The sequence below is a fragment of the Elephantulus edwardii genome, unplaced genomic scaffold (assembly GCF_000299155.1).
Source record: "Elephantulus edwardii isolate Elephantulus edwardi_28Jun2011 unplaced genomic scaffold, EleEdw1.0 scaffold00002, whole genome shotgun sequence".
NCBI lineage: Eukaryota > Metazoa > Chordata > Mammalia > Macroscelidea > Macroscelididae > Elephantulus > Elephantulus edwardii.
Window position 1 is genome coordinate 28878251 of NW_006399752.1, and position 20656 is coordinate 28898906.

General features: G+C 44.5%; 1 protein-coding gene across 1 annotated transcript in view; it reads left to right on the plus strand.

Moving 5' to 3' along the window:
• Positions 1-5481, plus strand: part of VRK1 (vaccinia related kinase 1) — a gene marked incomplete at its 3' end in the record, with an annotated part of 45483 nt that extends 40002 nt beyond the window's left edge. Inside the window, exon 11 of the mRNA XM_006879059.1 lies at positions 5464-5481. Coding sequence (XP_006879121.1) covers positions 5464-5481 — 18 coding nt within the window. The remainder of the gene's footprint in view (positions 1-5463) is intronic.
• Between the last annotated feature and the right edge of the window lie 15175 nt (positions 5482-20656).

Consider the following 20656-nt stretch of genomic DNA (forward strand, 5'->3'; position numbering starts at 1 on the left):
GGACACAGGCAGAGGACGTGGACACAGGCAGAGGACGAGGACACGGCTTCCAGTGGCACTGTGCTGCTCAGCACGAGCCTTGTGCCGTCGCGTCTTTTCTGACGTTCCTGTGGCTGTTGTCTGGTGGCTGAGTGTGCCCTGTGTGCACCTGTACAGATGACCCTGCCCAGGACGAGGGTAAAGCTCGCGTGTTTTCACAGGAGCACTTAGCTGCCTGTAGACAACCTCCCATGTCTTGTTTTTATGATGACAGTGGCAGTTGTTTAGTTAATCATAAGCCTTACCAGGTCCTTCGCTACCCACTCCTCACTCCCCCAGCAGGTGCTTTTTTTTTTATTCCTATCCACTTCCTAAACAACGTGCCTCCAGACACTCTACAAACTTTGATAAATGACGATAATTGTAGAGGGGCTTCAGGCCTTTTGTTCATACGGTCGCTATGAGTCGTGCTTGACTCAAAGGCAATCAACAACAACATTTTAGAGTATATCAAGTAATTATCTCAAGGAGGGATTATTAGTGATAGACTTTAAATCCTTGAATATTCAAAGATGTTTGCTCTTAAATATTTGTTCACTACTCATTTGAATACAGAGACCTGAGCATTCTTAGACACTTTTCTGTTATCTCCCAGTACCCAGTGTTGCTCATATTTGTATCTCGGATTTTTAAAAATTACTACCCTTTTTCCTGGTTTCAACGGTGTTTACTATCTACTGCCCTTATCCTGGGCATTCTGACTTTCACTACAGTAAGCTTAGCTCTGTGTGTATATAGCGTATGTAGATTAGGTGCATGAGTATATGTATGGGATGTGTGTGTATGTATATAGGAGTGTGGATGTGTGGGGGGGACTATGAGTGTTTGAGAGCCCACCTTTACCCCTCTTTCCAGATCCCCACTGGATCTTTTCCATTTCCTTTTCCCTTTCTTTTCACCCACCATACTGTGGGATCTTGTGATTTTCCCCCTGTCCTTCCTTATCCTTCTACTCCCACCTCTTACCCCCTTGGATCCCCATACACATTTCAGTAGTTACCCTATTTTTACAATAATGATCTTACACGGTATTTGTCCTTACACGATTGAGTTGGTTCACTCAGCAATAATGCTCTCCAGTCTCTGCCAAGTTATGTAGTAATTTTCAAAATTGTTACTCCCGAGTACTGTATAGTATTTCACTGTGTGACTATCACAATTTCTTAACCTATTCAATTGTGGTTGGACATTTGGGCCGTTTCCCCATTCTTGCAATGGTAAATAATCCTGCTATGAACATTGATGTACAAACCTCCATTTGTGTCTCAGTTCTAATTTTCTTGGTGCATATTCCTAGCAGTGGTATTAAGGAATTTCTGTATTCAGCTTTTTGAGGAAATACCAAACTCCTTATAGAGTGATTGTACCATTTTACAGTCCCACTAATGGTTTATGAGAGTTCCTGTCTCTCTACAACCTCTCTAATATTTATTACTTGCTATCCTGTTAAATTTTGCCTCTGCTGCTGGGGTGAGATGGTTATCGCGCTGTGGTTTTGATTTGCATCTCAGTTATTGCCAGTACTTTTGAACATTTCTTTATGTGTCTGTTGACCGTCCAGATAATCTTCATCAACAACATCAATCAGTCAGCATAGTTCATCACATTAACAAAGCAAATAATAAGAACCACAAATGATGTGGAAAAGACCTTTGACAAAATCTAACACCCCTTCCTGATTAAAACATTCTGCAAAATAGGAATAGAAGGGAATTTGCTCAATACTGTGAACAGCATCTATGCAAAACCAAGAACCAATATTGTTCTCAATAAAGACTAAAAGCATTCTCCTTATGAACAGGCACCAGAGAAGGATCCCCCCTGTCAACACTCTTATTGAATATTGTTTTGGAAGTACTTCCAAGGGCATATGGCAAGAGAAGGAAGAAAGCAGCATCCAGATTGGCAGATAGGTGGTTAAACTGTTGCTATATGTAGATGATATGATAGTATACACAGAAAACCTCAAGACTCATCAGAAATTACTGTTAGAGCTAGTAGACAAATTTAGTGAGTGGCAGGATATAAGATGAATATATAAAAGAAAAAGTGGGATTCCTCTGCAATAACAGCAACCAAAAAAACCACTGAGAAGGAAGATAAGAAAGCAATACCATTTACAGTTGTTGTTAGGTGGTGTTGGATTGTGCACCACTCACAATGACTCTATGAACAAAAATATCTGAACCCTGTTCTATTCTCCTCCATTCACACGCGTCCTGATACACAAGAGCCCATTGCCAGCAGTCACTGTGTCATTCCACCTGGTTGAGGGTCTTCCTCCTCTTTACAGACCCTCCAGCCTTTCCAGCATCATGCTCCTCTCCAAGGAATAGTCCCTGCTAGCAGCATGCCCAGAGTATGTGAGGCGAAGTCTTATCATTCTGGCTCCAAAGAGCATTCTGGCTGCACCCTCGTCAGGACATACCTGTTCGTTCTCTGGGCTGACCATGGGATGTTCATTGCTCTTCTCTAACACCACAGCTCAAAGGCATCAGTTCTTTTTCTGTCATCCTTATATTCCTTGTCCAGCACTCAGATGCATAACTAGTATGCTATCAATATGCAGTAATGTGGAGAGGTCCCTACTGCAGATTTTCCCAGTGCAATGTGTCTCCTTATTTCCTGACTGCTAGTATCAAGGGTGTTAATTGTGGATCCAAGCAAGATGAAACTGTTGACAATTTTAATCTTCTCTCCATCTGTCATGATGCTACCTATCAGTCCTGTGACAAGAATCATTGTTTTCCTGACATTGAGATGCAGTCCATACTGAAGGTTTCCTTGATCTTCTGCAACAAGTGCTTCAAGTCCTCCTCATTTTCAGCAAGCAAGGTTGTGGCATCTGTATAACACAGGTTATTGATAAGTCTCCTTCCAATCCTGATGCCACATTCTACCTCATAGAGTACAGCTCCACAGATGATTTGCTCAGCATATAGATTAAGTAGATATAGAGAGAATACAACCCTGGTGCACTGCCTTCCCAGTTCCAAACTATACAGTGCTCTGTTCACAATACAGTGTTGTAAGTGTTAAGATAATATGCTTATGCGTACAAGGAAGACCCGTTAACGTGGCTATTTTTCAAGTATATGCTCCTACATCTAGAGCCAAAGAGAAAGAAATTGAGAATTTACCAAATCTCGCAGTCTGAAATTGACCAAACATGCAGTCAGGGTGTGTTAATGGTAATTGGTGACTGGAATGCAAAAGGAAGAAACAGTGAAGAAGGAACAGTAGTTGGAAAATACAGGGTTGTTGATAGAAATCAAGCTGAAAATAGAATGATTGAATTTGTATTTACAATGATTTGTTCACTGCAGATACCTTTCTTAAAAGATAGAAGCTACTTTACACATGGGTCTCACTTGATGCCTGCATAGGAATCGTTTGTGGAATACGTTGAAGAAATTGTTGGAGAAACTTAGTATCAGCCATTTATGTTAGCCAGCCACAGTTGTGATCCTTCGGAAAAAACCCAACTAGAGATACAAAAGACCATTACGAAGACAATTACAGAACACTTCTTAAAGAAACAAAACCCTAAATGAATGGAAAAATGATCTCTGCTCATGGATGTTGTTATGTGCCATTGAGACACCTGCAAGCTCATAGCGAACCTATAACATCTCTGAAGCCTTCCCTACCTGAGTCAGTCTCACTGACTCTGACACACCCACCTCATTAGCCGAGTTACTCTTTCAATCCATCTCATCTGGGGTCTTCCTCTCCTGTGCTGTCTCTACCCTTCCAAGCATGATGTCCTTCTCCAAGGACTGGGCCATGTGTGCAAAATAGGTGAGATGGAGAATCAAAATCTTAGCTTCCAAGGAGAAACTTGGCTTCAGCTTCCCCAAGACATAATTGTTCTTTTGATAATCAATGGAATGTTGAGTAGTCTTCTGCAACATCACATCTCAAAGGCACTGATTCTTTTTCTGCCATCCTTAGTCACTGTCCAGCTCTCTGATACATAGCAAATAATTGCAGAGATCATAGTCTGAATAAAGCACATCTTAGTATCTAGACTGACATCTTTGCTTCTCAGTACTCTGGAGAGATCCCTGACCACAGCTTTCCTCAGTGTAAGTCATCTTTTGATTTCCTAACTGCTGGTGCCAAGAGTAGTGTTTGCGGAGCTGTGCAAGCTAAAATTATTAACGATCTCAATCTCTTCTCCATCTGTCATGGTGCTGACAATTAGCCCAGTGGTGAGAATCTTTGTCTTCTTGATGTTGAGCTTCAATGCGTATTGGAGACTATCATCCTTGACTTTCTTCAGCGAACACTTCAGGTCCTCCCCAATTTCAGCAAATAAGGTTATGTTGTGACCATTGAATACTCATATGCAAGTTAAGACTAAAGCTAAAGAAGGTCAAATCAGACCCACAAGAACCAAAATTTTACCTTGAGTCTATCCCACCTGAATTTAAAAACTATCTGCAGAACATATGTGATGCCTTGAACACTTACATACGAAGACCAGATGAGGTGTGAGAGGATATCAAGACTGTCATCACGAAGAATGCAGAAGGTCATTACAGAGACAAAAGGCTGAGGTAGATGTCAAGAGACTCTGAATGTTGCACTAGAGCACTTAGAAGCTAAAGCAAAGGGAAGAAATCAAGACATTAAGGAGCTGAACAGGAGATTTCAAAGGGCAGTACAGGAAGACAAAGCAGTGTATTATAATGAAATGTGCAAAGCGCTGCAATTGGAAAATAAAAAAAGATAAACTCACTCAGCATTTCCTAAGCTAAAGAACAAATTCACACTTCAAGTTGCAATACTTAAGGTGATATATAAGTGATATAAGTAATATAATATATAAGGTGATATATAAGATGAATATAAGGCTGGTGATAGAATGATACAATTCTGCACAATCAGTGATTTACTCATAGCAAATACCTTTTATAAGAAACATAAACGTAGACTATACACAAGAATTTCACCTGTTGATATTCATGGGAATCAGATTGATTTCTTCTGTGGAAGGAATTGTTGGAGAAGTTCAGTTTCAGCAGTGTAAGCTAGGCCAGGTGATGATTGTGGAACAGACCACCAACTACTCATATACAAGTTCAAATTAAAGCTAAAGAAGGTTAAATCATATCCACAGGAATAAAAATTTGACCTGGAATCTATCCCCCTTGAATTTCAAAACCAACTGCGGAAAAGCTTTGAGGCTTTGAACACTAATGATCGAGGTGAGCTGTGAGAAGATATGAAGACTATTGTTCGTACAGTGTATATGAATGAAATAGAATATAAAAATTATATCAAAACCAATAAAATATTTTTAAAACTAAAAAATAGTTCATGAAGAATGCAGAGGTCATTACAAAGAAGGAAGAAGACCAAAGTGTGTGTCAGAATAGACTGAATATTGCACTAGAGTGCTGAGAAGCCAATGCAAAGGAAAGAAACCAAGAAGTTAAGGAGCTGAATAGAAGGTTTCAAAGAGCAACTCGGGCAGACAAGGCAAAGTGTTACATTGACATGTGCAAGGAGCTGGAGTCCGAAAATCAAAAAGGCCGAACTCGATATTTCTTAAGCTGAAAGAACTAAAGCAAGTAGCGAGTTGCAATGCTTAAGGATGCTATGGGCAGAATATAGAATGATTCAGGAAGCATTAAAAGAAGATGTACTTATACAGAGTCATTGTACCAGAGAGAAGTTGCTGACACAGAAGTTTAAGAAACAACATATGATCAAGAGGCAATAGTGATGAAGGAGGAAGTTTAGGCTGCTCTGAAGGACTTGGTAAAAAATAACGCCCCAGGAATTGATGAAATACCAGTTGACATATTTGAGCAAACAGTTGCTGTCCTGGATCTGCTCATCAAGTTGTGCCAAGAAATCTGGAGGATTGGCTGACTGACTGGAAGAAATCCATATTTATTCCCATTCCAAAAAAAGTTAACAATATCACATTAGCAAAATCCTGCTTAAAATTATCTAGATACCACTGGAACAGTACATTGACAGAGAACTACTAGAAGTAGAAGCTGGGTTTAGAAGATGTAATGACACTAGAGACATTATTGCCAGTGTCAGACGGGTCTTGGCAGAAAGCAGAGTACCAGCGGAATGTCTTGTCTGGGTTTCATTGACTATGTGGATCCCAACCAATTGTGGCTAACCTTGAGGAGAATGGGAATCCCAGAACACTTGTTGTGCTTATGTGAAACCTATACTTGGACCAGAAAGCAGTCTTCAGAACAGAGCAGGGCAACACTGCATGATTCAAAATCAGGAAAGGAGTGCATCAGAGGGATACATCTTGTCTGCATACCTTTTCAATATATATGCAGAACAGATAATTTAGAAAGCAGGGCTTTATGAGGAGGAATGTGGCATCAGGATTGGAGGGAGACTCATTAACAACCTACGTTATGCAGATGACACAACTTTGCTTGTTGAAACTAAAGAAGGCCTGAAGTGCTTGCTGCAGAAGTTCAAGGACTGTAGTCTTCAATATGGATTGAAGCTCAACATCAAGAAAACAAAAATTCTCACCACTGGGCCGATTGGTAGCACAGTAGTACAATGGTAGAAGGAGAAGAGATTGAGGTTAACAATTTTAGCTTGCTTGGCTCTATAGTCAGCACTCAGGAAATCAAAAGATGAATTGCATTAGGTAAGTCTGCTGTAAGGGACCTTTCCAGAGTACTGAAATGCAACGATATCAGTCTAGATACTAAAGTGCGCCTAATTCAGGCCATGGTCTTCACAGTTACTTGCTACGCATCAGAGAGCTGGGCAGTGACTAAGGATGACAGAAGAATATGCCTTTGAGTTGTGGTGCTGGAGAAGAGTCTTGAACATACCATGGACTGCCAAGAAAACAAATAGGTCTGTCTGGGAGAAGAGGGTGAAACAAAGTCTCTCCTTTGAGGCTAGGATATTGAAGCTCTGCCTCACATATTTTGGACACATGGCTAGGAGAGATTGGTCCTTAGAGAAGGACATCATGCTCAGAAGGGTGGAGGGACAGCGCAAGAGAGAACGACCCCGGATGAGATCGATTGATGCGGTATCTGGGGCAGTGGAAATTCGTGTATCGGAATTAGTGAGACTGGCTCAGGACAGGGAAGGGTTCAGAGCTGCTATACATCGCAGCAACTCAATGGCACATAACAACATACTATATTGGTTGGTGTTTAACCCTCTTGTTTAAAGTCAGTGAGACCTCAGGGAGAGCTTTTGCATTTAAAAGTTGGTTATTACTATGTTTTGGAGAACATTCTTCTAAGTAGTACAGCACTCTTCTGTTAGTATGCTGTAAAGAGATATCCTGGGGTTGGTGTGATGCTGAACCTTGTGCCATTGGGGTGTTAAATGCCGTAACAGTTACCCATAGAGGACAGTGTTTGGTGGAGCTCCCATTTTAAGACAGGTTTGGAAGCAGGAGTGGCATCCACTTTCTAAACAATATGCCTCTGGAAACTGAACTTTGGTAAATGACGGTAGTTACAGAAAGGCTTCAGGTCTTTTGTTCGTAGGGTCGCTATGAGTCGTGCTTGACTTGATGGCAATCAACAACAACAAAACATGTTGCCTGTTGGTGCATTGCTGATAATTTTTGTTTTCTTGACATGGAGGTATAATCCATATTGAAGGCTGTGTTCTTTGATCTTCTTCAGCAGGTGCTTCAAGTCCTCGTCACTTTCTTGAAGCCAGGTTGTATCATTTGCATAATGCAGGTTATTGTCGAGTTTTCCTCTGATCCTGGCCCCATGAGTCCACTTTTTGAGTGGTTTTCTCAGCATATGGATTGTGTAGGTGTGGAAAGTGGATACAGTCTTGATACCTACCTTTTAAAAACTTGAGCCGTGCGGCGTTCCCTTGCTCTGTTTCAACAACAGCTTCTTGGTCTAGGCATAGGTTTCATATGAACACAGTTAAGTGTTCTGCCTTGGATAGCTGCTCCTAAGCTTAAAAAACCCCAGATTCTACTCACCACAGTAGCTTGTGGAGGCTTTTTTTTGTGGACGGTGTTGTGGCAGTTCAGCTTGACATCCACTGAAACTGTGGTCTCGGGGCCTGGGAGCCAGCAGCTCGTTCCTTCGGGGTGTTTGCTTGTGATAAAGCAGCTTACAAAGCATTGCCCTCTGTTGACTCTTTACAGCATAGACTAATAAGGATGTAGGAACAGCATCTGCCAGCCTTGTGTGGTCATGGTGTCATCCTGTCACCTGTTTGGTCTGCTTGTCCTCCCTCCCTGCCTGCCTGCCTGCCTTTAAATCTGCTCTGAATGTGTGTCTTGGGTCCCTCTCTGTCTGTTTGTTCCCTTGAGAGACACCATCTCTCAGTGTAGACTGCCCTTCCCTGCTCCATGTGTGTCTGCTGTGTGTTTATGGATTTTCACTCCTCTCTCCCCTTCTCTTCCCTTCCCTGCCAACCATAGAGTAAAGATTCTTTCCAGATGGAGAGCTTTCGCTAGCCTTTTGAAATAGTGGTCTTAGACAGAGTTTGTCCATTTGTGACTAACATGGCTCTTTGTGACATTTGTCCTTTTGTGACTCAGTGTCTTCTAGGTTAATCCATGTTATTCAGTGTTTCACAGATTCCTTATTGTTTTTTGCTATTACATTATGCTCCAAGACAACCATTTGAGGAGTGCAGTGTGTGTGTTGTCACTGCATGCCCCACATCTGAAGCTCCTCTGCTGCAGGTTTCTCGGTTTGCTGGTTTCTCGGGCTGAGGAGGAGCCCCAGAGCACCAGACGTGCCGCAGATGCTCAGCACAGGTGTGCTGGAGATGGACTGGCTTACTGTGGCGAGAACTGATAGTGCTCTGTGTTCTCACTGCAGCCTCTGTTCCACAGTCTCGTGCCTTGCTTCCTCCAGAATGCCCCATAGGACCATGGAAAGAAAGCCTTACACAAGCAACTAGAGTCTGCTGCTTCTTCCTGAAAAGTCCCGTAGGGAGGCAGCATACTTCTGTGGGAATAAGAGGAGAGAGTGGCATTGCAGTCTTCCCGGCACTCCCAGTCAACAGGCAAGCTCATTGGAGCAGGCTTGGCCTTGTTCTGCCCAGGTCGGGTCTTGGGTTTGTGGCTCTGCTTGGCCCTGCTCTGCAGCTGAGGTGGTGAGTGTGAGCAGGGCCTGGACCGGGGCCTTTGAGGGCTTGTGCACACCTGTCTCTTCTACGTTAGGGGCCTAGTGGTAACCCAGGCGTTGTGGGTGTTTGGATTGTGTGGTGATTTTGGAGGCCTTAATGAAATAAATAAACTGATGAGCACAGTTCCTGTATTTGCCTTAGAACTTTTCCTCCTGATTTTCTCTGTAATATCAAATGCTTAAAAATCTTGGGCTGTTGGTTTTAAGGTTCTGTACACAATTGTGTGTGAACTGATTGGATTTGCCTGATTTAGCTAACAGTGAACTATGGGCTGGAAACCTTGTTTAGAGTCAAACAGGACCTTGTGAACGGGCCTTGTATTTAAAAGGCAGGTGGGCTTGAGTTAATTATGTTTGGAATGAACATTCTTCTAAGTGGTACAATACTGGTCTGTCAGTTTGCTGTACTGAGGTAACGGAGTTGCTGTGATGCTGAATACTGTGCTCCTGGTGTGTCAGATGCCATAATGGTTATCCGTGGTGAACAGTGTTTTTGTTTTTTTTTTTCCCTTTCAAATAATTTTATTGAAAGCAACATAACTTGTGTATATATATATATAATGATATATATCAGTGGAATACTAATTACAGGTCTGTTTCTTAGAAAGACTTGCAACTTTTTCCTTTTGCTCATCATAATTTATAGCAGATTAATATCACAATGGTTTTAGACTAGTCTGTAAAGGTAAAAGTAAGATAAATAGATGATACCTATAATTTTTAAATTGGACAGGGAGATTACCTATATGACAATAAGATAACCATTTTATTTATCTTGTATATAGTAATACTTTTTGAGGTTTAATTATTGTAATCCTTCAGAACCATTTATTTCTACAGAATTTAGCAATATTTGATTTGAAAACAAAATAATTACCTAAGAAATAAGTTTTTATTATTGTGTATCATCAAGTCCCAATTGACTCGTCTGATGATTCAGCAGATTTTTAGAGGCAGAAGATAGCATGAGAAGAGATTACGTGGTGTTCTCCCACAGAAGAAATAGGTATTATCGAGATGAGTGCAACTAATAACAACCGTATGACAAAGGATCTGAGCCCTGTCTTATCCTGTGCCATCCTCACAATCTCTGATACACGCAAGATCATTGTTGCAGTGATTGTCAACCCTCCTGGTTGAGGCTCTTCCTTTCCGTCACTGTCCCTCCACTTTCCCAAGCATGATGTCGCTCTCCAAGTAATAGCCTCTCCCAGCAACATCCTCAAAGATGTGAAATGAAGTTTCATTTTCTTTGCCTCCAAGGATCTCTCTGGCTACCTTCTCTAAGACATATCAGTTTATACCTTTTGAAGTCCATTGGATATTGGGGATTATTCTCCAACACCACAATTCAAAGGCATCAACTCTTCTTCTGTCACCCTTAGTTATTTCCCAGCTCTCAGCACACAGCCAGTGATTAAAAAACATGGCCCTGCATCAGGCACATCTTAGTCCTCAAATTGACCATTGCTCCTCAGTAATTTGGAGAGGGGTGGACAGTGTTTGATGGGACTCCCAGATTGAGACAGGTTTGGAAGCAGGAGTGACATCCACTTCCTAAACAACATTCCCCTGGAAACTATGATCGTAGAGGAATGTTGATAGTTCTAGAACAGGTCTTTTTGTTTATAGGGTCGCTATGAGATGTGCTCAACTTGATAGCACTTAGTAACAACAATAGTCAAGATGTGTATGTTATTTGCAGTTGAACAGCCACTGTTGAGGTGCCCAGCCCGGCCCCTGGCCTACTGCTTCTGTGTGGAGGGGAGCACGTGGAGCAGGCATGTGGAACAATGAGGTGGTCTCGGGTTTGTGCCTCTGAAGGTCTTTGATTCTTTTCCGGGAAGACTGTTTTTAGCCTAACTGGTCTCCAGTCAGTGTTGAGACTGTTAGTAAATTATCGATCCAGTGCATCTCATAGATTTGTCTTCCTCTCTCCAAAGTGGAAGTGAGAAGCAGCTAATCAACTACAATCTAGCCACATATATGAGAGCACTTGAGAAATGCAATGCACAGTGTCTCCGCCAGTGCCCTTTTGGAAGACATTTGAACAGTGCTGGATTCCTGGAAAGTTCAACAAGTTGTTGATGCTCTGTGCCGTGTAATGTTCTAGTTTCCTTTATAAACACGAGTAAGACCCCAGAGAGAGCTGGTATTGGGTATCAGCATCCGAGGACACCATGTCCATTTCGTAATTAAAGACATTTTCTGCTTAGAGGGAGACTGAACCTGCAGATGTGTACTCTGAGGCCAGAGAACGCAGACGAAGCTTCGAGGCAAGATAGAGGCTGCCTGCAGAGTACGTGGCCCTTAGTCAGTGGTGAATACAGTGAGGACATCAGAGTATGACTGCTGACCGGGAGGGAGGCCTCTGGCCCTTTCTGTCCACACTGGAGTGCTGTCTGAAAAGTGAGCTGGAGAGGCCCACCTGCAGTGTGGCTCAGAGCTGGCAGGGCTGACTGCAGACTCTTGGGATGCGTGGAGACTGGGAACAAGCTCAGAGACAAGATGAATGCACCAGGAACTGATGGAGGTTACTTTTATAAAGGACATTACAGAGCTGGTCCCCAAACCTGAGAGTGTCCTCCCTCCTTCCCTCTGCACAGCAGGCGATACGGTGCGGAGCACCCCACCTCCGTTCTCTCCGTGTGCAAGTGTCTATGTTTATTCCTGCCTAATGCATCACAGATCTGCTGACACGCTAACCTTGGAGTCCTGGTTGGCGTTAATCAGGCCTGTGCTCTGGCAGGAGCGCTGGACATAATGCGCTCCCTCAGTGCTGTTTGCATATGGACGTCCTCACGGGGGAGCTGCCCCGTGCCAGCTGAGGGTTACCTGCCCACCACAGTTATTGTGTGTAATTATCCAGCCAATCTGTTCAGCCCAGCAGGACTTAGATGGTAATCATGAAGCAGCACTTCGGAAAGAAAAGCTGCAAGGGCTCGCCCTGCTCTCCTCACTTACATGGAACCGCAGCCCTTCTCGCTCCTCAGGGCCAAGTCTGCCAGGGGATGCTTTTGCTCTCCTGGCCTTAGGCAGCGGTGGTCTCTGTGGGTGTCCACCTTTTCTCCAGGAGAGAGTGGGCAATGCTGAGATCCCCTTTTCCCATAGCAGTCATGAGATCTTTTTGAACCATGGGATTAACTGCAGCCCACATTAAATGACAGCTCAGACCACTGGAGTGGAGTCATGAGGGTGACGTGGCTTGTTTCAAACTCAGCCTTCCCACTGCTCCCATTAATAGACAGCGTGGTGCTGTCCACCTGGACACCACCCTCAGCAGCCTCCTGAATGGCCTGAAGCTGGGGACACTCAGGAGAGGGCATTCATTCTTACTAGCACTAGTTCAGGGACACATCTGGTGATCTTTCACACACAGATTTACTTCAGGTGACCCAGGGAAGCTTCTGGCAGGTACTGTGAATCTTAATGCACTTAAGTTTGAGAATGTGGGATAAAGTTACAGCAGAAGCATCATAATACCGTTTTACTTATTCCTGATGCCCTCTGTAACTCTACCTGCATGTGGGGATGGTAAGGATTTTCACCATAACATAAAGAGTTTTTATATTAGACTAAAATATGTAGGAAATATTGCAGTGACAGAAAGTAACACGTGAAGGGAAATTACCATTTGGGAAGAATGGGTCGTGTTAGAATTCGGCGTTAATGCTTCAGCCATGAGATAGGAGAGTTTATGAAACAGGAACAAAGCCTGGCTGTAGATGGTCAGGTGCTGTGTGTGTTGGACAGTGATGTGGTGTCCTGCCTGATGCGTCCTTTCACAGTGCAGCTAATGGTCTCTTCCTTAAGTGTATAGTAAACCGTGTGCTCAGTGACCCACAGTGTGCTGTGTGTTGATTCATGAAACCAGTTGACCACTGATGATAGGTCATATGACCACTGATCTCTTGTCCCACATGGTCAAGTCATGCATTCTCCCCACCTCAGCCCACCCCTTGCCCCACATTCATGTGCAGTGAGGTATGTGGTATGTTGTGATATTAATTTCTAAGTGCTGTGCTTTGAGAAAGGAGCCCTGTAGGGTGTTTAGTGCTGGACTGCTAACCCAAAGGTTGGCAGTTCAGATCCACTGGCCACTCTGGGAGAAGATGGGCAGACTCTCCCATAAAGGTCAGCAGCTTAGAAACCTGGAAGAGGGCTGCTCTGAGTTGGAGCTGACCCGATGGCACTGGGTCAGGGTTTTGCTTTGAGGATTGTCAGCCTCGGTGGTGCAGATGGGACTTCTAATGGTGGACAGTTAGCACTTGTGAAGCTGGAGTTTGCTGGAAGAATCCAGGGACCTGCCAGGCAGACTCACTTGGGAGGTGAAGGTCCTCCCTTCCACCTAGACCACCTCCTCTCTCCTGGGGAGCCCTGATCCTGAAGTGGCACCCACTTCCTGTGTCTTACACATGTTTATTGATGCACGCATGTGCACGCACACATTAATAACTGGTCAAGCTTGTAACTCCATTTACTGACCAGCTGACCTTCTTTGTCTTTTTTCATGTAAGAAGCGGAAAAAAGGAGTTGAAGAGAGCCTGGACTGCAGTGTTGAAGATCTGGAATGCTCGGGAGGGAAGGCAGAGGCCCCGGCAGCCCGTGAGTAAACTGTCTTTCTCACTTTTGTCCTGTGACTCGAGTTGATTCCTTCGCATGAGCAGGGGCTGACTGGAGGTCGCACCCAAGGACTATGCCAAGCGTGATACTTGGGAACTCTGTGCAGGGTTCACTCGGGAATCCCTGCTGCGTTACTTAGTTCCCACAGGGCTGAGTAAGTGTGCCCAGGACACTGCCCTGAAATGACCGCCCCGGTTCTACTCTGGGCTGATCGTCAGTGGTGGCGTCCACGCTCCCTTATCTGTGAGGGTTCTTCAGAGGCAATTGGCCCCTCTCGCTGTACACTGGGAGGCAAGAACCGAAACCCCTGATTGTTCTCCTACACGGCTCTTGGAAGAGGGGTCTTTGTGCTGCTTCCTTTGGTAGCAAAGTGTGAAGCTGTGCCTGGAGCACCCCTGTGTGGCTTGTTCCAGAGGGGACAACGGGGGAGGCCAGCATGGCTGTGTCTGACTGTCGGCCCCTGGGAGGGGCTCGGAAAAGGACTCACCCTGAGAAAGAACACCCTTTTTCTGCCCAGAGCTCCTACCTGCCCCCTGTATGTTTGTTACTTTGTTGGCCCTGAAATGTTTCTTGATGTCTAGTAGAAAAGACTCACTTGGGAAATGTTAAAATATAGGGTCTGTTGTGTCCAGCCAGTCATGCGTTTGAGGGTGACATGGTCCGCGCTGCTGGGCAGACGTTGACTTCATTAATGATGTCTTCCTTTTATGTATGGGGATAGAATGTCCCTGAGTCCATCTGAATTTACCGACAAGAACACGCGGCTCTCCGGAGGGGTCAGGAGGCTGGCCCATTCGTCCTGCTCCCCGTCTTGTCCTGTTCCTAGAAAGTATGGAGTTCTGAGGAGGAGCCAGAGGCTGGAAGCCCCGGCTGTGACAGGGAGCAGACAGAGTCCCCGTCCTGTGTTAGAAGCAAGTGCCTTCGACGTTAGCCCTGGCCCTGGTGCGCTAGGAAAGGCCTGCCCTGTTCACTCACTTTGAGGCCTTCAGGGCTAAAGAGAACCAAGGCACCTGGAAACACCTGGCCATGGGGACAGGAACCCTGCCTGACCACCTGGAGGGCCTTTACCACCTGGCATGGCTTAATGAGCATAGAGGCATTTGTTCATATAATAAAGGATTTTAAATCCTGCTGTGATTCTGGAAAATGTTTTTCGAACCTAATTTTATTAAAGAGAACCTTCATACTGCTCCGTCGTTGATGATGAAATCACCATCGCTGTTCTAAAGGAGATAAGCCAAACTTGTTTGTTTATAAGATGATAAACGTTAACTCGACCTCTCTTATTCATGTGAACTCTGTATGCTTGGCTTAAATGCTGCTCACTCTCCCATTGTAATTAATTTCTCCCCTAAAGTACTAGGTTAGTTAAGGTATTTTACCATCTAAACCTTCATACATGAGAGAAATATTACCCAAGATGTTAAAATATTTGTCTATGTAACAACTACAACAGTAAAAGACGACTAAGCGTTTAAGAAAATGTGTTCTTATGTTTGTTAAAGTGCCTTAAAGGAGAAAACACGTTATTGCGTTTGTTGTTTTTAAAGAAATGGAAAAGACAATTCTGTGGGTTCCATGTCTCACAGTGTTAAGATTCTCTGTCATAAATATGCTCCAGGAATGGTAACCTTCAACAGCAGCTTCAGAAATGGCACTTTCTTCATTAACAATTTTATTTTCAAACACAATTTATGGTTTACAATGTGGTAAGAGATTTTTCTCACTGTGTGGTCTTTCAGAATGCTGTGCCTAGCAAAATGGGAGCAGCTTTCCTTTAATATCTATTTAGACCATTTTAAAAATGTGTATAATTTTCTTGATACACCTAAACTCATTTTGAATAGTTGGGGGTCCATTGTGTGAGAATACATTCTGAAAGCTTTCAAAATGTGTATTGTGTAGGTTTTCTCAAAGAAAAGAGAGGGGGTGACGGGGGGTTTTCAAGAAGAACAGAGGCCTCTAATCCTTTTATTTTTATGCAAGGCATAATTTTTACCAATTGAGAAAATTTGGTTATTTGCTGCAAGTAATTTTTCTCCCTACAAAATGATAAGCCTTTAAAAAATCCCCTGCACATTCTGGCATTTCAAAACCATGCCAGTATTTCAGAGCAGTACTAAAATTTAGTTAATGTCGTCATGATATTTATGGCAAGTATGCTTTGTCCCCTCTTGTCTTCAAAACGGACCCAGTACTAGCTGGAGTGATTTCCGGCGTGCCCGGAACTGTAGCCCATGCCCAGATGGTTCTTTCAGGAAGGAGTGGCTTCTTGAGTAACTGCAGGCAGGTCAGGACACAAGTGTTTTGAGGGGTGACCAGCACAGTATCCCTAGGAAAAGGGAGCTGGAGAGAGGCACACGCAGTGGAAGCAACAGAGGCAAACCCGATGAGAAGTGTGTGTCCGAGTGTGCTACAAGTAGTATCCCCCTTGGGATTGTCCTTGTAAAATCAAAGATGCCTAATCTCAAATTTGCCTAATTTATTTTCAGGTACTAAATTTCTATCTATTCATGTTGCAATTAGCCTTTTTGTGAATCAAAATCAACTTGGCAGCAACAGCAATGCTTTGGGTTTTTAAAGGGGTGAGTTTAGTCCTCTATAGACAATGGTTATATTTTAGAAGAAGAGAAGTAGACATTTTTCTGCAACAATCAATTTTGATTTTTAGGGGAAATACTGAACTGGCATGTGCAGCCAAACCTTCACATTACATGATCCAGACTCCAGGTGGTGATGGTGTTGCAATGGTGGTGACAGTGTCACCCAGATTAGGGACGACAGCAGTATCATATGGTGCAGCCATGGTCCTGGTTAGCCTGGTGGCGCATGGGCTGTGGCTGGAGCTGCAGGAATGACTGAAAGGGAGAAGTGGGGGCACTGAGATAGCCCTGCTTACAGGCTCTGAGGTTCACCGCCTGCCCCACGCTTACCATGATCTCTGTTCTCCATGTAAAATTGACTTCAGCATTCTTTTTTTAAATTATTATTATTTTGTGTGCGTGTACTGTCAAATCAGATCTGACTGGTACAGGAGGATATTGCTCCTCCTTCTCCAGCAGAGCATCTGGTGGATTCGAACCTTGTACCTATGGGATTGCAGTGCAGCTTCTTGCCACTAGGCCACCAGAGCTCCCCAGACTTCAGCATTCTTAAAGTGGAGAAAACCCCCCAAAACACCAGAAGCTAAGAAATCTATCATGTAGGGCTGTATCACAGAATTGAAGAGAAACCTCTGGTGTTTAAACTGGCTTTAATAAAGTCTGTGTACTTTAAGTAGCAGAACAAGAAAGGATATTCATTAAGTTTGAAGTTTGCTTTACTTGAACAGTATGCCAACTGAATAGGAACTCAGCACTCACACCCACAGCCAACCCAGAGAGAGACCTGTGCCAGGTTTCCTAGGCTGTAACCTGCAGCAGGAGGAGAGGGCCCGTCTTCCTTGGAGCAGCGAGTAGACTTGAACCACTGGAGACACAGCCTTTTGATAAAGCCGCACAACACCCTACAGTCGACCCCATCAGAACTCCCCTTAATAGAAACTAGAAGTTGGAGGGGGAGAAATCCTGATGCATGTTGAAGGTGATTTTCCAGTGAAGTAACTGCAGGTGGACTTGTATTCTGAAACCTTGAGAAGGTCTTTGGTTAGATGGTGGATTCCAAGCATCAGAGTAGGTTGAGCACTGCACTGGTAAGGGCAGCGCTAGGTTGCTAGTGTGAGCCCACCAGTGTTCTATGGGACCAGGAAGAGGAAGCAGCCTGCTTCTGTGAAGACGAATCACCTCAGAGATCCTGTGAGCCCATCGCCCACTTCCTGGGGGGCTGCTGGGGGTCAGAGCCACTCACCAGAAGTGGACTTTCACGGGCATGGGTTTTATCCTTGTACAAAAGCAGCAAAATCGCTCTGGGCCGTGCCTTCACTGGGTGGCTGTGGCTGCTGTGCTGTCCGCACTGGTCTCTCGATCTGTGCTGGCCTGGGGATGGACACACCTGCCAGCTAGACGTAGGTAGTCACCCCAGGCCTCTTGTTTGCCCTTCTGACCAAGTGTTGAGTGGTGGGAGAGCGTGGTCCCGTGGGAGAGCGTGGTCCCCTGGACGAGTGGGGCAGTGATTAGGAAAAGCCTGCAGGGGATGGGAGACCACCTGTACCCAGGCAGAGCATGTCTTCTGGCCAGCCATCTCGGACTGTCGGCCTCCTCCGCCTGCGTCTCCCCCTGCGTCTCATGACTGCTTGACTGAGATGACTAGATTCCCAGCAGCACAGCCCAGTGCCCTCCCGCCAGGACATTGCAGAGGTGACAGGCTGAACGTCCCAGAACGTTACAGTGAAATCGCCTGCTCCCCATAATCTCTGTGTTCTCGCCTTTTCCACAGAGCAGCGAATGCTCATCTTATCACAGTTGTTTACATTTGGAGGTGATGCTGTAAACTTACCAGCCGAAACTTAGGGAGGGCGTTTTGGGAGTCCCTAGTCACTGATGCTAGAACAGAGTGCAGAGCGCCCCGATTTCCAGGGAAGGAGCTGTTACACCTTTGTGAACAGCATGCACCTTTGCTACTATCATGACCAGCTGAGACTTTCAGATGTTAGTGACTACATAGAAGTAATTATATTTTTGCTCTGTTTTTGGATTTGTAAAATAGTAATGAATGATTATGTTTCTTTTCTCTTAAAGGATTGCGAACAAGAAAGAAAGTCCTGAAGTGAGTCAGTTCCTGGTCGCCCTCACCCCTGACAACGTGTTCCTTCCTATTTGAGGTGTTTCATGTTCTTTGAGTCTGATGAGGGACTGGCAGGGTGTGTGTATAGGGGAGAGTGATTAATACTTGTCTCTCAAAAGCATCTGTAAACTTTTTTATTAAAATAGCTTATCCATTTATTAAAGGCTACTTTATAAAATGTTGAGATCTCTGGTTCTGCTGTTGAAGGCCCCAACCCGTCCCTGTGGGTGGGATATGGAGAGCACATGTGCGGAGTGACTGCTATATACTTGTCTAATCTTGCTGCGTTCCCCAAATGTCTGACCCCGGTCCCTCATACGAAAACACGAAACTGAAAATGTGTCACTTAAAGATTGCTAGAATGCACAGCTTTCTGTGAACATTGGGTTTGTTAAGTACTGATTTTGTTCAGTGCCACAGCCATCTGTTAGTATGATGTGGAAGGAGGAGAACAACGAACAGCAGACAAGTGGATGGAGGATGTCTCTGCTGTTAAGTTCTGTCCGTTGGCTGACTCATGACCACCCTGGAAGCACAGACTGGAACCTTGCCCCGCCCCGCCCCCTCCATGGTGGCTGGCGAGGCTGACAAAGCCCCCAAACGTCGACAGGAAGGACGACAAGCAGTGGTGGGCGTCCACCCTGCCCCCCCTCCTCGCCCCGCCCCCCTCCTTACCCTGTCCCTTGCCCTCGCAGCCTGCACCATCCTCGTTGTTACAGTCACCACCTCAATCCATCTCAAGACTTTCCTGTTTACTTCATGCACTACCTTTCCCAGCAGGATGTCTTTTCCCAAGAGCAGACCCCTCCTGACAAGATGCCCAAAGAATAAGAGACACAGTGTCACCACTTTGCCTCTGAGGAGCACTGTGGTTCACTTCCTCCAAGACAGATTTGTTTGTTCTTTGGTTGTCTGTGAGATACTCAGTACTGTTCTCCAACACCACAACTCAAAGGCATTGTTTCTGCCTTCATCTTCCTTGTTCATTGTCCAACTTTCAGATGGATAGAAAGCCATTGAAAAGACCATAGTTTGGATCAGGTGTATCTTTATTCTTTAAACTGACAGACATCGTTGCTATTTAGCTTCTTAATGACTTAGCAGGTTTACCTATTGTCACATGGCAATTTTTTACCTATGGCTTGTGAACGGCTGCTGTCCTGGATGTTTGTGACTCTATATGAAATGAAATCCTTATCCCTGGTCAATCATGATGTTGCTGATTGGTCCAGTTAAACCTCTGTGAGATTGCTGTGCACATTTGAACAGTGAGGTCATCGGCATTATGTATGCCAGCAGTCAAAATAAAACTCATTGCCGTTGAATCAGAACCAACTCAGCTGACCCCCAGTGGCTTTCAGAGGCCGGAGACTGCACAGGAGGAGGGTGCCCATCTTACTCATTAAGAGTCCAGCCACCAGAGTCGCCACTTTGAGCTATAATTCAGATGCTTACAGACGCCACCAGAGCTCCAAACTGTAGACCGAGGACATGGATGTGGATCTGGGGGTGTTGGCATCATCAGAGAATTACCAGTGTCCTTTTCAGGAGTCCTGGTAAAGCACTGATTGAGTACTCAGCTCCCAACTGAAAGCCTGGCATTTATTTAGGCATAAATGACAATTTCAAGATACTTTTCTCTCATTTTACTTTGAGACTTTGGAGTTGGATTATGCTTCCTAAAGGGTGGTACACCTTACCATTTGTAGCATGTATGGTGCATCTGTTGTTGTTAGGTGCCATCAAGTCGAGTGTGACTCATAGAGACCGTATGAACAAAAGACCTGAACCCTGTCCTGTCTTGTGCCATCCTCACACTTTCTGACACACAATAGCCCATTTCAACAGTCACCGCCTCAGTCCACTTGGTTGAGGGTCTTCCTCTCTCTCCTTTGGCAACCAAGGAATACTCTGGCTGCACATTCTCCAAGACATCTCTGTTCTTTTAGGAAGTTCAGTAATCTTCTCCAACACCGATGGTGTGTTTGTTGTTGTTGTTGATTGCCTTTCAGTTGAGCATGACTTATAGCTATCCTGTAAACAAAAGGCCTGAAGCCGCTCTACAACTATTGACATTTATCAGAGTTCATAGTTTGGAAGCAGGAGTGGCATCCACTTCCTCAACAATATGCCTCCAGAAA